This window comes from Gambusia affinis, linkage group LG19, assembly GCF_019740435.1.
Source record: "Gambusia affinis linkage group LG19, SWU_Gaff_1.0, whole genome shotgun sequence".
Classification (NCBI taxonomy): Eukaryota; Metazoa; Chordata; class Actinopteri; order Cyprinodontiformes; family Poeciliidae; genus Gambusia; species Gambusia affinis.
In genome coordinates, this window is record NC_057886.1 from 9,468,368 (window position 1) to 9,482,570 (window position 14,203).

General features: G+C 39.8%; 2 protein-coding genes across 3 annotated transcripts; one reads left to right on the top strand and one right to left on the bottom strand.

The window, feature by feature from the left end:
• Nucleotides 1-258: 258 nt before the first annotated feature.
• On the top strand, nt 259-7,132 carry atp6v0ca (ATPase H+ transporting V0 subunit ca). 2 transcript variants are annotated; one of them, XM_044100923.1, is made up of 4 exons: nt 259-614; nt 725-940; nt 4,321-4,504; nt 5,964-7,132. In XM_044100923.1, exons 2-4 carry the CDS (start codon nt 865-867, stop codon nt 6,166-6,168), a joined length of 465 nt encoding a protein of 154 aa, XP_043956858.1. In that variant the 5' UTR covers nt 259-614; nt 725-864; the 3' UTR covers nt 6,169-7,132. The 2 variants fall into 2 exon arrangements, with proteins under 2 accessions (XP_043956858.1, XP_043956859.1); XM_044100924.1 differs by lacking the exon at nt 259-614 and having other exon boundaries at nt 714-940.
• Nucleotides 7,133-8,450: 1,318 nt separating this feature from the next.
• spsb3a (splA/ryanodine receptor domain and SOCS box containing 3a) lies at nt 8,451-13,589 on the bottom strand. The gene is made up of 7 exons (XM_044100922.1): nt 13,382-13,589; nt 11,886-12,096; nt 11,559-11,739; nt 11,144-11,331; nt 10,944-11,046; nt 10,737-10,862; nt 8,451-9,901 (listed from the first exon to the last, which is right to left on the bottom strand). Exons 2-7 carry the CDS (start codon nt 12,009-12,011, stop codon nt 9,510-9,512), a joined length of 1,116 nt encoding a protein of 371 aa, XP_043956857.1. The 5' UTR covers nt 12,012-12,096; nt 13,382-13,589; the 3' UTR covers nt 8,451-9,509.
• Between the last annotated feature and the right edge of the window lie 614 nt (nt 13,590-14,203).

Here is a 14,203-nt window from a genome sequence, read left to right on the forward strand (position 1 = left end):
TTTTAATATGTTTTTACCTTTATTTCTTTTCGTATTGCTTTTTTCACCATCTCAGGATCTAATGCAATTTTCACAAAACATTGTAAATTAAACCTGCTAACTTTAAGACATGACCTTACTCGAAGAAAAGACTTCCTTGAAAGGAACATTAAAAGACACAAGAATACTGTAAAAATGAAATATTCAAAGTTTTGTCAAATGAGAGCATTAGATGACGAAGTGATACACCCGCTGACATCAGAAATACCCATCTTCATTGGAGTGTCACCTTGACGCAAACACGTCTGGGCTCTGTTTCTGGTCCCCGAGACTGAGAAAACCCCTTATTACAGGATATAGCAGTTGGTTTTCCATGTTAAATTATAGAGAGCGGTCGCCGTTTGTTGTTGGTTTTTAGTGAACATTTGGTACTAATAATTAATACGCCAGCTTGTAGTGACGACTGGTTTCAGCTGCAGTCAGTGCACTTGCAGCAGAACATACCACTAAACAGAAAGAACACAAATTAATTCAATTAATGATATCAACAACAGTGGTTATATGAGATTTACTTCAAAAATAATACAAAATTAGAATATTTTACATACGTTTGACCATTAAATATAAATCAACCAGTGAGTATTTCACATTTGTTTGTCGGACACACCCGCCTCAGCTCAGTTGGATCCCTCCGCCATGGCTGGTCATGTGACTTTTTCCGTTTCGCCATTTTCCTCTCCTCCAGTAGAGCCATCGCTGGTCGTCCTCGCTGTTTCGCGGTGTTTTAAGCTGCCCAGAGGTGACGGTGGGACAGGGGAACCCCCCCGCCAAAGAAAGAGAGGATATTGTGCCGTCTAGCTTTGTCGTCCAAAGGGAAGGGTGACAATGTCTTCTGAGGAGAACCCCGAGTACTCATCTTTCTTCGCCGTGATGGGAGCCTCTGCGGCCATGGTCTTCAGCGGTAACTAAACCAGCCTCCTCTTCTTCTTCTTCTTCTTCTCAAATTGACACCTTTTTGTTTCAAGCCAGCTGAAAGGCTGATATTAGAAACGACCGCTGTCTTCACACAAACCGCGTCGCTGGTTTTTGGTGGCGGTCGGGGCTCGCACACCTGTCGGGGATGATGCGAGGTAGAGGCGGGGTAAGGCTGCTGCTGCAGCGGACAGTCGGAACAAGCTGCCTGCTTCCGCTCTGCTGGAGCCACTGACATTAAATTCAGGCTGTAATCGTGTCTGCTGCTGACTGGTGACGCACACAGTCAGTGAGGTGGCAGGTTCTCTTTCTCAGCACATGACATGTAACGAACCATGATTGAATGAATTAAAACAAAAACGGATGTAAGGTTAATGGTTAACCTCGTCGATCCTTTTCTTGGGTTTTGTTGTTGAAGGTGAGTCAGGAAAGGAACATGGAGGCCTAAACATCACAGCGACAATTTAAAGGGATAATCCATTCATTCATTCATTCATTCATCTTGCACAGCCTTCTGTGCATGCGCAGTGAACTATTTCGACTTGAACACGAAGCTGATTGAGTTGAGAAAATGTGAAGGAATATAATCTAATTCAGTGGGTTTGATTCCACCTAATGTAAACACTTATTTCTTTCATCAATTATTAATGAAGACGTGAGGGATTAACAGTTACATTTAATACAAATCTATGAACACACGATAGAGTTTCAACTAGGTATAAATCTCTTTAACAACAGTTTAAAAGATAAAACTGTCAGTACTAATCCGAAGATCATTAGCAGGTCCCATAAGTTTGTTTTACACACAAAGAAGGAATTAACCTGATAATGTCTTTTCCAACTTTTTTTTTTTTTACTAATATTACAGATTTTCTTTTGCAGCCAAAAAAATCTGATTTTTTTTTTTTTTTTTTTTTACTTGCCCAAATCTTATTATTGTTCTCAACACATAAAATTCAATAAAGGACCTATACATTAGAGCCCAGCTGCAATTGACTGGATTACACTATATTTACTCTTCAGACTGGTATAGGAGCAGAGAGGATACTGTAGGCTGTTTTAATTAGCTTTATGCTGTTTGAACTTCAGAGCGCTTCCTGCCTGCGTAATGTTGTTCTTGTAAAGGTTTGCAGTATCGACGCTACAGAGGAACAAACCATCAAGTTATTGTTTTGGCACACACTCCATTACAGCGCTGCCAGTCTAATAAGTCAGACTGGTTGGTTTCCTCATCAGACAGACATAGCGGATCACGGAGAACGAAAACGTCCGTTTTCCTGCTCACCATTAGCAGTCAGGCAGCTGGAGGGAGAGGGTGTCGTTTTTCTCTGCACTAGTGAGGACAAAATGTCTTCAAAAAGCCTTTCTTGTACATTTGTAAATTTCAAAACACAATTACATTCAACCCCTGGTGCTCTTTGTTGGTTTAAATAGTCCTGCTTTTTATGTCTGAGACAATGCTTTTGGAGGAGGATCAAAAAAACACTATAGTGCTACTGTGGTGTTTATGGATTTAGTTTGTTTAGTAGACTGGGCAAGAAGTGTTTTTCTTAAGTTGCAATAAGACACATTTCAGTGGGATACATCCAAAATCTTCCATTTGAGCTTTCAATCATTAGCTAAAGCTTCAAAAACTTGCAGTCAAATTACCAGATCAGGGAAATTTACTGAACATTTATTCCATTTGGACATAACTCGGACATTTAAATGTGTCGTCTAGGCTGAGTTCACATGTCGAACCAGTTCTGCTTCATTTTCTTTTGGTGTGTCTCTGTGGCTTAAAACATTATCTAACAGACTAATTGGTTTGTTTAAAAAATGGTCTCATCTTCAAGCAAATCAGACACAGTTATGCTAAACCAAAAACATTAACTGCTGATTATGTTTCCAATGAATGAATGAGATGGATCACCAACCATGTAATGGATATTTTTTTAAAACTTTTTTGGAAATACTTGAAAGTGAAACCCAAACTAGCAGCTGAAACTGCTTTAGTAGGGACGACACAGCCAGCGTGGTTCACCCTTTACATGACTGATGCACAAACAACAAGAAAACATCTATTGTCATGCATGCAGGCTAAAGTCCTCCCACTTTGAGCGTTAAATAACTTATTTAAACATTAAACTATGTTGAATACAATTTATGTGTTTGGGGAAAATCTATCAGTTATAAATATAACATTCTGCTCCACGTTTGTCCAAATGCCAGAACGAGCAACAGCACAGCTTTTATTCAGCCTTTATTGTGTTGCTGCAAGATTTGTGACACATGTGGATAACAAACCTGACGACGTTTAAAGCATGGTCACAATAAGGTCCTTAGAAAATAAAAATAAAAAACTGTCATCCTCTACTTTAGTATGAAGACTGCCTAAAGGTTTGGACCAGGCAGCATCATCATTTCTGACATGACTGAAGTCCAAACTAAGGTTTTCACATGAACAGTTTTGTAGATGCATCACCTTGATACTTTTTTTTTTATTTATTTTTTTTGCTGCACTTACAATAAATTAATAAGATGTTCTATTTGATATTGCATCCCTCATAGGGGCTGTGCTAAGATTTTAGTTTTTCTCTGTGAGAACCATTTATTTTTCTATAAATCACAATAAACCCAGGTGCCAGAAAGTGCAGTGAATAGTGGGCATCACAAGTAACGTTCGGCTGAAACTAAACGTAAAAAAAATTCCAGATGTTGTCACACATCCTGCTTTTATTTAAACGACATTGTTTCGGTTCACTTTATGAGAACCATTCAGCCAAATGCAGTTCTGTTTGAGATCCAAACTTTTCTTGAGTATTTATTTGGTTTGCAAATCATAATTGCAAACGGAACGTCCTGAATTATTCTGTAATGACAAAAGTTGCATGCAATGATGAGTAGTTTTCTTGACCTGATCTGTGGGATTAGATGAATCTGTGATGTGAGCGGCACAGCGACAGATGTGCAGATGTGAGGAGCAGCGCTTTGATCTGCGATGCTTCATGGCTGAAAATACACGTTTCTGTTCTGATTAAAGGGCCAGGCCTCGGAGGACACACCTTGTACATATGAATTGTTTTAGCTTTCATACGTACTCCGTTAAACGTCAGCATATTGCAGCAGCGTGATGAGACTTTATTAAAACACGGCGTGACAGCGGCTCAGAGGAAAACTGCTGGAAGAGCTCACATGCATGACATCAGTTTAAGCTAAGAGAGGATCTCTTTAAATATTTAATAATTCCTTGGAGAATTGACATTTAACCGGCCTGCATCGCTGCACTGTGGGATTTAGCCGCAAATGAAGCGTCGACTCGTCTGCATGAAGGGAGTTTGGAGTCAAAAGGTGAGTTAATGGGGACTTGCTTGGTGTGTCTCGTTCCAGCTTTAGGAGCAGCATACGGGACCGCGAAGAGCGGCACAGGCATCGCTGCCATGTCTGTGATGCGGCCGGAGCTCATCATGAAGTCCATCATCCCCGTTGTCATGGCGGGTATCATCGCCATCTACGGGCTGGTGGTCGCCGTGCTGATAGCCAACAACATCTCGGAGAAAGTCAGTCTCTACAAGTAAGGAAGACATCTGCTGGCCTCATGGTTCTGGCTTATAAATGATCAGCTCATTTACCAGCGTTAATGCCTTCCTGCCTCAATCCCGAAGCAGGGATCTATCCAGCTCCTGCTAACGTTACCATGTTATCTCCTCTTTGCTTTCTGAAACTTTTGGGGCAGATTGTCCTTCTCTATGTTCTGTCCTTCCATGTCTGTTCTTTTTTTGGCTTTTCTTCTATATCTCTTTTTACCCTTCCATTCTTGTCCTTCCTCCATTTCTGTCCTTCTTTTCTATCTCCTACCTTTCTCCATCCTCCTGTTGTTGTTCTTCATTCTTTTCCTCCACTGTTTCCCTCATATCTTCAGTCCTTTCTTCTTTTTCCTCCACTTGCATTTGTCCCATCCATTCACCCGTCTTTTCTCCCTTCCCTCTGTGTTTTTCTCCTCTTACGTCTTCCCTAACCTCATTCCATCCTGCCCCCTCCTGTCTTCTTTTCCGTTCCTTGTGTCCTGGTGTCTCCCTTTAGACCTGTCTAAGGGTTTAATTATTCCAGCTTTAATAATTAAAGCTGGTAAAAGATGCTGTTCATACGCCTTTCATCAGTTAATGTTGTGTCAAACAAATGTGAAGAGCTGAACCCAAACAAATTGAGTCTGGAAAAGCATAGATTGAAAAAGAGTAACGTTTGAGGATGTTTAAAATTATTTTTGTCAGTTGCCAGAAGGTATGGCTCTGTAGCAGAACAAAGATCTCTATCTCCTATCACCAGAATGGCTGAAACAGCAAAAATTCAAGGAATAATCAGTCCTACTGGCAATCGTTGGATTGGTGTGTTCTCAGCTTGTAGAACTGAGAACTGGTGAATGTAACAGACAAACAAATACAGACCCGCTGCATGTTATTGTTTATACAAGGAAATGTTGCGCATGCGGACAACGCTAGAGGGCAAAAAGACAATTTTTCTACATCCATAGAATAATGGCAGAATAATTCCGTTAACTCAATCAAACTTCGACATCTAGGTATTATTAATTTTGTGCTGTGCTTCACAGCAAAGGAAAAAATCGCTAAAGTAAAACTCAAAACCACTTCTTTCTCGTGGGGTGGAGGGCGGGGGGTGGAGACGGCGACACCACGACACGTTTATAATGATTGTAGCACAAATAATCAGTGGAAGTTGCAGTTTTTAATCAAAATGAAGAAATTGCAGGATTATCCACATTAATGCACATCCCCAACCCTTATCTTGTTTATTATTATTATTATTAGAGAAAGTACATCAAAGTGCATGTTATTGGTTGTTGCATTTATAGACTGAAAATGAAGTAAATCAGACTTTCTAGTACTCAAACAGCCAATGACTGATTAGCTTAGATGAAGGCAAAAATAGTTTACCAGCTCTGGCCAGTTTAGATATAAACTTAATTCACAGGTGTATAAACTAAGACTTTTTTCTTTTCTATATCCTCTGTTTAGGAGTTTCCTGCATCTCGGCGCCGGACTGAGCGTGGGCCTGAGCGGCCTGGCGGCCGGCTTCGCCATCGGCATCGTGGGCGACGCCGGCGTGAGGGGCACCGCTCAGCAGCCCCGGCTTTTTGTGGGGATGATCCTGATCCTGATTTTCGCCGAGGTGCTGGGGCTCTACGGCCTGATCGTGGCCCTCATCCTATCCACAAAATAAGTGTCTCTCTCCATCAAAACCACCATCTCATTCATTCCACATTGAAGCAGCGTGAACAAATAGGAGAGTTTCACCTTCTTCCATGACACCCCGCGGATCTGACAGGATGGGATGGCGGCAGAAACATGCTGGCTGTCGCTTTCGACAGCCTCGTCCTCTTTAGATGTGATCTACTCCATTTTGTTTTAAGCCATCCTGTTGTGTCAGGTCTTGTGCGTACAGAACGGGCATGAACATGTACTGTTTGTTGTGAGATGATGTGTGGACAGTCTGCCTGATTATATCGTCTAATCTTAAACTGTACAGTGATCCAGAGTCCTCCCATCCTCAGTAAATGTAGTAACCAGTCTGTGCTGTGAGTGAGTATCAACGTTTACCCCCCCCCCCCTCCACCCATTCCTCTTTTAATTTTTGTCTTTTGTTGGTGGGTTTTAATCATTATCTGTTTTGTTTGGGGTTTTTTGAGACTGCTGAAAAGTTGTGCACACTAGTATTTTATTGTTTCATGTTCTTTTTCAGGGACCATCTTTGAATCTCAGATTATTTATTTTTTTTGTCACTATTTATGGAAAGCTATGAAGATTTTGAAGCCGTCTAAATGGAATACTGTTCATTGAAATACCCTATATACATAAAATATATAAATTATTTGTGTATAGTTAGATTTATTGCACTGTGGGTAATTGTTCTAAGTGCTTGGAATTCCTCTGGATATAGTGTGATTATTATTGAAGGACGTCCACATGTTCACATGAAGATGACTGTGTGTGTGTGTCTGTGTGAGAGATCTGAGTGCATAATGTGTGGTTTTATGTTTGATATGACATTTTCAGACACTAGTATTGTTTACCTGTAGTGCTGCTGTCTTGATTTTGTTTTTTTTGGGGGGGGGGTTTTGTTCAAAGTGAGAGCTCACTGTTCAGCCATGCCTGTCAGATTTCCAAATAAAACTCAACCTCCTCCATTCATTGTCAAAACGGTTTTTGTTGTGTTCATGAAAACTTTAATGTGAACCTTGTCAATATGTGGACAATACTTTTGAAATCTGAACAAAAAGTGTATATTTACTCTTTACTCATGTCTGTAGCTGAATAACTAATATTGATTAATCTCTAATTTACATCTCTTGTTTTACAGCTGTGCAGTGTAAAAAATATTGTAGTGTTTGATTAAAATGCAAAACTCGGTACAAAATCATAACTGTTGAAGATTTTGACCTCTGTTGCTTGATTTGCTTACTTAACCTCTACAGGGCTTCGGTCAGAAAGCACGCTGGTCATCAGATGTTTTAGAGGGCTTTACTAAAGAACTGTACAGCAATGTAGATATAGTGAAGCAGTTTCTGAAAATACAGAAATGATAAAAGTTCCAAATTACTATTGTAAAAATGTAAATATAACAAAAAAGACCTAAATATCAGCGTTTATTCCCTCTGTCATAAGTGCTGTTTAAATTTAAACAATGTAGAACTTAGACTCGGACTAACTGGTCAAAGCTAACGGCTAAATGCTAGGTAGTTTTAATACAAAATCAACCACATTAAGAGTAAAAAATACATTAAAAACACTATAGAAATATACTAACAACTAACACCTCTCAGTGGTGATGACATCCACTTATTCACTTTTCAGTCACATGACTAATATCACTACTCACATCATCAATGACCGCGACACCAATCTCAATAGTAAACAGAAATAGATCTGCTGACGAATATCAAGTAGAAGAAAATAAACACCAAGCTCCTTCAAAATAAATACATTGACATTGAACAATTCACTGCTGAAATGTTAATTTGAAGGAGCTGCAGTTACCCCATGATTGCCGATAAATAAATAAATAAAAATCAATTTGAAATACATGGAAAAAGTTAGCTCCAGTTCACTGAAGTATATCGTCGGAACAATGTTTTAAAAAGCTAAAAAAAAAACCAAAAAAAAAACATCTAGAACTACGTCAAATGAGGCAGGAGGATAATTCAAAGTTATCTTGCTTCCACATGGCCAGGAGGATGGTGAGAGGAGAAGAGAAGTCGCTATTAAAAGCAATGAAATAAAAATAAACCGTGGCAATATATCGTGGGAACGACTTGGGCACAACTTCATAACTCGTGGAATCAGTGAACAGGAGACTTTAGAAACTGTGTTTTAGCATTGTAGGATGTTTTAGCAATGGCAGTCCGTGTCTGCAATACTTCCAAACTTTAAATTAACATAAACAGCCAACTCGTTCAGCTCGCAATTAGGTAAAATTTTAGACTTTACAGAAAATAAAACAGAACGTATATTTACTGAGATTACTTGATTTATTAGTGAGAAGAGCAGAGAAAACTTCACTTAGATGATGGTGAGACCACACTTTCGTAGTTTATTTACAAACTTGAAATTACCGACAGGTTCAGATGTTTTTTAACCACAGCAAAAAGTTGCCAAAAGTAAATAGTGGAGTAAATACAGTTAAAAATAAACAACTCAGGAAAGTGTTAGGGTTTACATTCCACACTGCTATGGTTTGAGACCTAAACCTGACCAAAGAGGAGAAAACAAGGAAACGATAATAAAAAAAAACAACATCTTTGCATAAACGGAACTGTACAAAAGACTTAATGTTAAATACATCGGCATAGAAAGTCACATTTTTAAAAAGGTTCCGAAACATAAATAATGTGCATAAATGTGTTCGACGTAGAGGATAAAGGAGCTAAAAACTACAGATGGATTTATAAATGCTGCCACGATGCAAGGAGGTTAAGCCTTTAGCGGTGCTAATTACGTGTTTGTTTCAAGAAAGACAAAAGCATAGTTTTGTTAGTAGAGGATAAAAAGAGGCCGAGTGCACCCATATTTCCACTTCTAGAATTAAAAATGATCTAGTTTTACTGAATAATATTCACTGCTTTTCACTTTGACAACAGAATAAAATTATCAGAATCAAAGTGAGTAGATTGCTTCTGTAATGCACCGGGAACATTTAGATTAAGAACACCCCACAAAAAAAAAAAAGAAACATTGTTTTTTTGGTTTTTTTCCAAATAACCAAGATGACCACCAAAATTTGGCCTTACTTGATGTCAGTGTTGCACTGTACATTGCGCATTCCAGCAGTTCACTAATTCCCATACAAGAATGGCAACAACGGTGCTAGATTATACAGTATGGTCATATATTTCTACAGATGACTGAAAATGTTGGGATGCTGACACAAATAGCATGAGGAAAAAGTCACAGTAAAGATGCACGGCTCCCTCCGCTCTGCTCTGTCAGTCCCGGAGGTTTTCCTCCCTGCCATGATTTGCCGCTGCCAGCGCTTTTGGAAGCGGAGCTAGGATCTGAGCTTTCCAGTCACGTCCAGCGGCATCTCTTCCTCTGGCAGGCCTCGGGGTCGGACGCGCAGCCCTCCGAGTCACTCTCGGAGAACGACGGTTCGGCCGGCAGGGTTGCGGGTAAGCGCGGGGTCCGCTCGGGCCCTTCTGTGGTCTCCTCCGGGGCCCCGCTGTTCAGACTGAGCACCCAGCCCAGCTTGTTGTGGAGGACCTGGCGCAGGCCCGGCGGCAGAGGCAGCACATCCAGCGTGTCCAGGCAGTCCGGGAGCAGGCGGCGGAGGCGGGCGCAGCAGAGGTACAGCAGAGAGGTTGGCGTGGAGCAAGACCTGATGACTTTCATGCTGCTCTTGGCCGCGGTGGAGCACGCCATCGGATAAAACCTCTTGTTGTGCAGCTCTGTGGCAGCAACACCTGAAGTAAAAACAAAACAGGAAATGACTGGATTTTATTTTGGGGTATGCAAGTAAAGAGTAAGGTGGGCGACAGGTGCAAATGCATAGCAAACAGTGAAATGTGCTCCAAATTCATGGACGATGCAAACTCCAAAACACACAAATGCAACAGAAGAACACTGTAAAAACTGCAGCAACAAAACAAGCAAAATGCTGCAATCATAAGAAATAGAATGAAAAGAGAAAATGCCACAAATAGCCAAAACAACTGCAAACAGAAGTGCTCCAGGCCACTAGGGGGAGTCTGGAGTAGGTAATGTTACCTAAATGATTTTTCTGTTTCTGATGTTGTAAAAGTCAGCGTGTTTGAAAAAGACATGACGTATAACTCAAATTTTTCTTCCTTCCTTTCACCGTCTGTCTTCTAGACATCTGGTTTTTACCAAATAGATCTAAATATTTCTATGGTTTACCGAGTCTGGTCCCTTATGACTTGTTGGCTGACACCCCCTAGTGTTGTGGAGAACCTCCATTTTGTTGAGCGAGTTTGCAGTATTTCATACTTGCTGTTGCTACTAATTGCAGCATGTTCCCCATTACTCTATTTCCTGTGGTTGCAACATTTTTTTATTTGCCGCATTTTTTGTTGTGCGTTTTCACCTCTCACTATAGGAGAGGTTGAGGAAAAGTTGTTTTTTTTTTTTTTTTTAAAACCCTGTGACAGATCTTCTTCAGCGTTGGAATTAAGCATTACTTTGTGTTGGTCTATTTTATAACATTCTAATAAAATACATTTAGGTTTGTTGTAATGTGGTAAAACGTGGACTAGTTCTATTAACATGAACTTTATTGACCTATGCACTTCCGATTCTTGAAGAAAGTGAGAGTGCCGTGCCACGTGTCCAGATGAACTCCAATGATGGATCCTTGTCCAAAACGGGAGGAGAACTTCAATTTGTCTCCTTTGTGGTGCAGCAATCCTGGAAAACATGATCCAAACATTTATTTTCTCTAAATGTTACAAGCAGACATATTTTCCCTGATAACACTGTTGAGCTTACCGGTGTAGGAGAGCCCCCAGCTGTCTCCATCTTTCCCCAACAAACTGCAGAACGTGTGCCTGTACTTGTCCAAATTGACATCAGATGTTCCAATGCCAACCATCTGTCCAGAAATAACAATTTCAGCAACAAATCAGCTTTTATTTAGCATAATTATTTTTTTTCTCTCTCGTGGCTATCGACAAATCCTGGAGGCTTACCATGTCTGTTCCGTACACCGGAGATGTCATCTTGATTTCCCAGAAGTGCTGCCCGTCCGCCAGCTCCCTGGAGCCGCGGACGGCCGCCGTGCCGCAGCTGTAGTCGGAGTGGAAGCTCACTTTGCGATTGTCGCAGGTCAGCAACGTTGCAGTCGAACGGCTGCTTGCATCCCAAACCCAGTCGAAATCTGCGACATCAGAGGTCACGTTGACAGCAAATCAAATACTGTTGACTGGACTTTTGCTAAATGTCAAATTTGCAAACATACATGTCTTTCCGACTCAAATTTCTAGATTTCTGCAGTTTCTAGAATGTTCTATACATTTAGCAAAGACTACTGTTGCTCTCCTTTTGATAACACAGTTTGACTGAGACGTTAGAGGTTGTTGTTAAAACTGTGCAGCTGCTTTGTACCTTGGTCATCCTCTCCACAGCGGCAGTCTTTGACTTGGTGAAATCCTCGTAGGCGAGGATTGTAGCTGGTTTCTGCCTGGGTGTCGCAGGCGCAGTAAGACTCTCCTGTAACAGGGACAGCACTGGGGACCGGAGGAACCATCACGGCTGAGTAGTCCGCCTCCGAGTCAGAATCACTGTACTTTACGGCGAGATTTTAAAGAACAACTCTTAACGTTCAATACATCAGGGGAATCAAAACACAAATCTGCAGTTTTTAATGAACAGACATTGTCCCTTTTCCGCATCACATGAAGCAGAATGATTTCCGCTTTTGGATGGTTTTACCTCCAGCCGGTCGTAGCGCCACTGTTCAGCTTCAGAGGCCAACACCAGGGCCCGGGCGTCGGCGTCCCTTCGTATCCCACCCCAAACGTAACGCCAAGCCCGGCTGTTCCTGCTTCGTCTCGACATGGTAGCGGAGTTGAACAAGTAGAAGAGCTTTGCCACTCGATCACGGTTTAGTCCAGATGTTTAAGGAGCAGCATTAGTCCAGCGGCTGAAGGAAAACAAACCGACATGCGTCTTCCGTAATTACGTGTCAAACTTGCAACACTGTAATAAATAAACATGTAATAAAATATGTTTGCAAACGTGATAATGAACACAAAATTTTAAATAAATGGATTTTTATGGGAATAAAAATTATTATTAAAAGCTTTTAAATGTGCTACTGATAACACATTAACTACTATTTAAATAAAAATTCTTCCAGTAAAAATTTGCAGCCATTATATTTGAAAGCAATATATAATTACTTCAGTATTTAATTAGTAGGTTCCTGTGTTGTAGTGCAGTGAAATATGATTTAGTTCTTACTACTACTTGTCAACAGACCCTAACATTTGTTTGGTTAACCTGCAAAGTGTGTCAGTTTCAGACTAATTACGTTGATGTTGTTGTTTTTTTTTTTTACTAACTTTAGATTTTGTATATTTATTAAATAAAATATGTATTTAAACTAATTAATTATATATTAAGGTAATAATTTATTTATAGTAAGATTTTTTTTAGAAATTCAATCAAGGCACTTTTGGGCCTTCATATTCAAGCAGGCAACTATAAAACGTAAATAAACGCATTTAATTAAAAATAAATCCAACTAGTTTCTACAAACACAAAAACTCTATTTTGTTAAACACGATAAAACACACATCATATTCTTAGACAATACGGCCACAAAAAAACTAAACAAACCCAGAGTAATTAAGAAGAAATATTTATGTTTTTATTGTTTTTCTCAATGAAATTCATTTTATTTCGCATTGCGTTGTGCATCATATTCGTTGCATTTCCAGCCAAATATCTAAATTATTGTTTCTCTTTCTTACATTGAAATCGGGTGTTTTGTCATACAAAATAGCCTGGACATTACCAAAATATCGAATCTGCGTAAAGCAACAGAAATAAGCCTCGTCACATTCAGACAGCAAAAGCAGACATTATTTAACACAAATAAAAAAAGAACACCCACTATAACATTTACTGTTTTCTTTGCCAGCTTCATGAGCTTCTTAGCCTTGAGCTAACAGAGCAGCTAATGCAAGCCAACTCCTCGGATTGAGCTTCGTCTTCAAAATGTAACAAAAATAAAGTCGCGACTTCGAATGATTTTTTTCGCTACCATTTATGTGTGTGTAAATCACTAAATTGTTGTTTGTCGCGACTTATTGCACAGCCAGAACGAAGAACATTGCTACTGATGTATAAAAAGAGCTAGCCCTGCGCGGCTAGCAGCTGTTAGCACACATCCACCCAGGATGGATAAAAAGTAGAGTCGTTACCTGTTAAACTGGCCTCTAGTGACACATAAACCCGACTAATCCACGGGGGTGGTGTTCCTTTTTATTCCGGGTATTACTAGACAGTTAAGACACAAGAAGCGAAGAGGTGACTCGCCTCGTTTCGTTTTTCCATGACCTACTTTCTGCCAGTGTGACCGTGTAAACAAATACAGGAGGAGCTAATTCACAGGGAGGTTTGAACCTGCGTACCAGCTAACGTGTAATTACAGTCACTTGTAGCTTTGTCTGATAGAACATCCGAATTCAAAGTAAATTGAATTAATAGCAAACATCTAACAAAACAGCATTGCTTATTAATTTAATTGCTCCAATGTTTGCATTTTATGAAGCATTTGTACTGCTAAAAATATTTGCTAACTAATTTGGCCGCTTGGTAAAATGTAAATAGAATCTGTCTGGCAACAAGAAGGCAACTTAAAGATAAAAAAAGAAAATTAATTTAGAAAACACGACGAAAAGAAATTGACCTTAGTCTGAAATTGTTTGCAAAAACAGTCTTAAGGCTTTGAGCCTGCAGTGAACCAAATTAAAAGCCATTTTCTAAATATGGAAAATAGGAAACCAAACCTTATCAGGAGCAGTCAAATCAGAGAGTTTCAAATAAATTGCAAATATATCAGCATTCAAATATGGCAGTGGGTATTCTTCAGGAATTAACAAAAACAAAAAAAAAGTTTCCGATCTTAAGACAAGGTGGCTTTATTTAGCACCATTCATACACAAGGCAGTCCAACACGTCGAAAGAAAGAAGAAATTACATATCCAGCCTAAGCAAAAGGCACTGTTTGATCAAAAGCAGCA

Excerpts from the sequence above, each read along its gene's own strand:
- atp6v0ca (XM_044100923.1), top strand. The coding sequence starts at position 865 with ATGTCTTCTGAGGAGAACCCCGAGTACTCATCTTTCTTCGCCGTGATG. Across the intron at positions 941-4,320 it reads TGCGGCCATGGTCTTCAGCG|CTTTAGGAGCAGCATACGGG; the intron begins GTAACTAAACCA and ends GTCTCGTTCCAG. Across the intron at positions 4,505-5,963 it reads GAGAAAGTCAGTCTCTACAA|GAGTTTCCTGCATCTCGGCG; the intron begins GTAAGGAAGACA and ends TCCTCTGTTTAG.
- spsb3a (XM_044100922.1), bottom strand. The coding sequence starts at position 12,011 with ATGTCGAGACGAAGCAGGAACAGCCGGGCTTGGCGTTACGTTTGGGGT. Across the intron at positions 11,332-11,558 it reads CTGTGGAGAGGATGACCAAG|ATTTCGACTGGGTTTGGGAT; the intron begins GTACAAAGCAGC and ends CTGATGTCGCAG. Across the intron at positions 10,863-10,943 it reads CTGGGGGCTCTCCTACACCG|GATTGCTGCACCACAAAGGA; the intron begins GTAAGCTCAACA and ends CATGTTTTCCAG.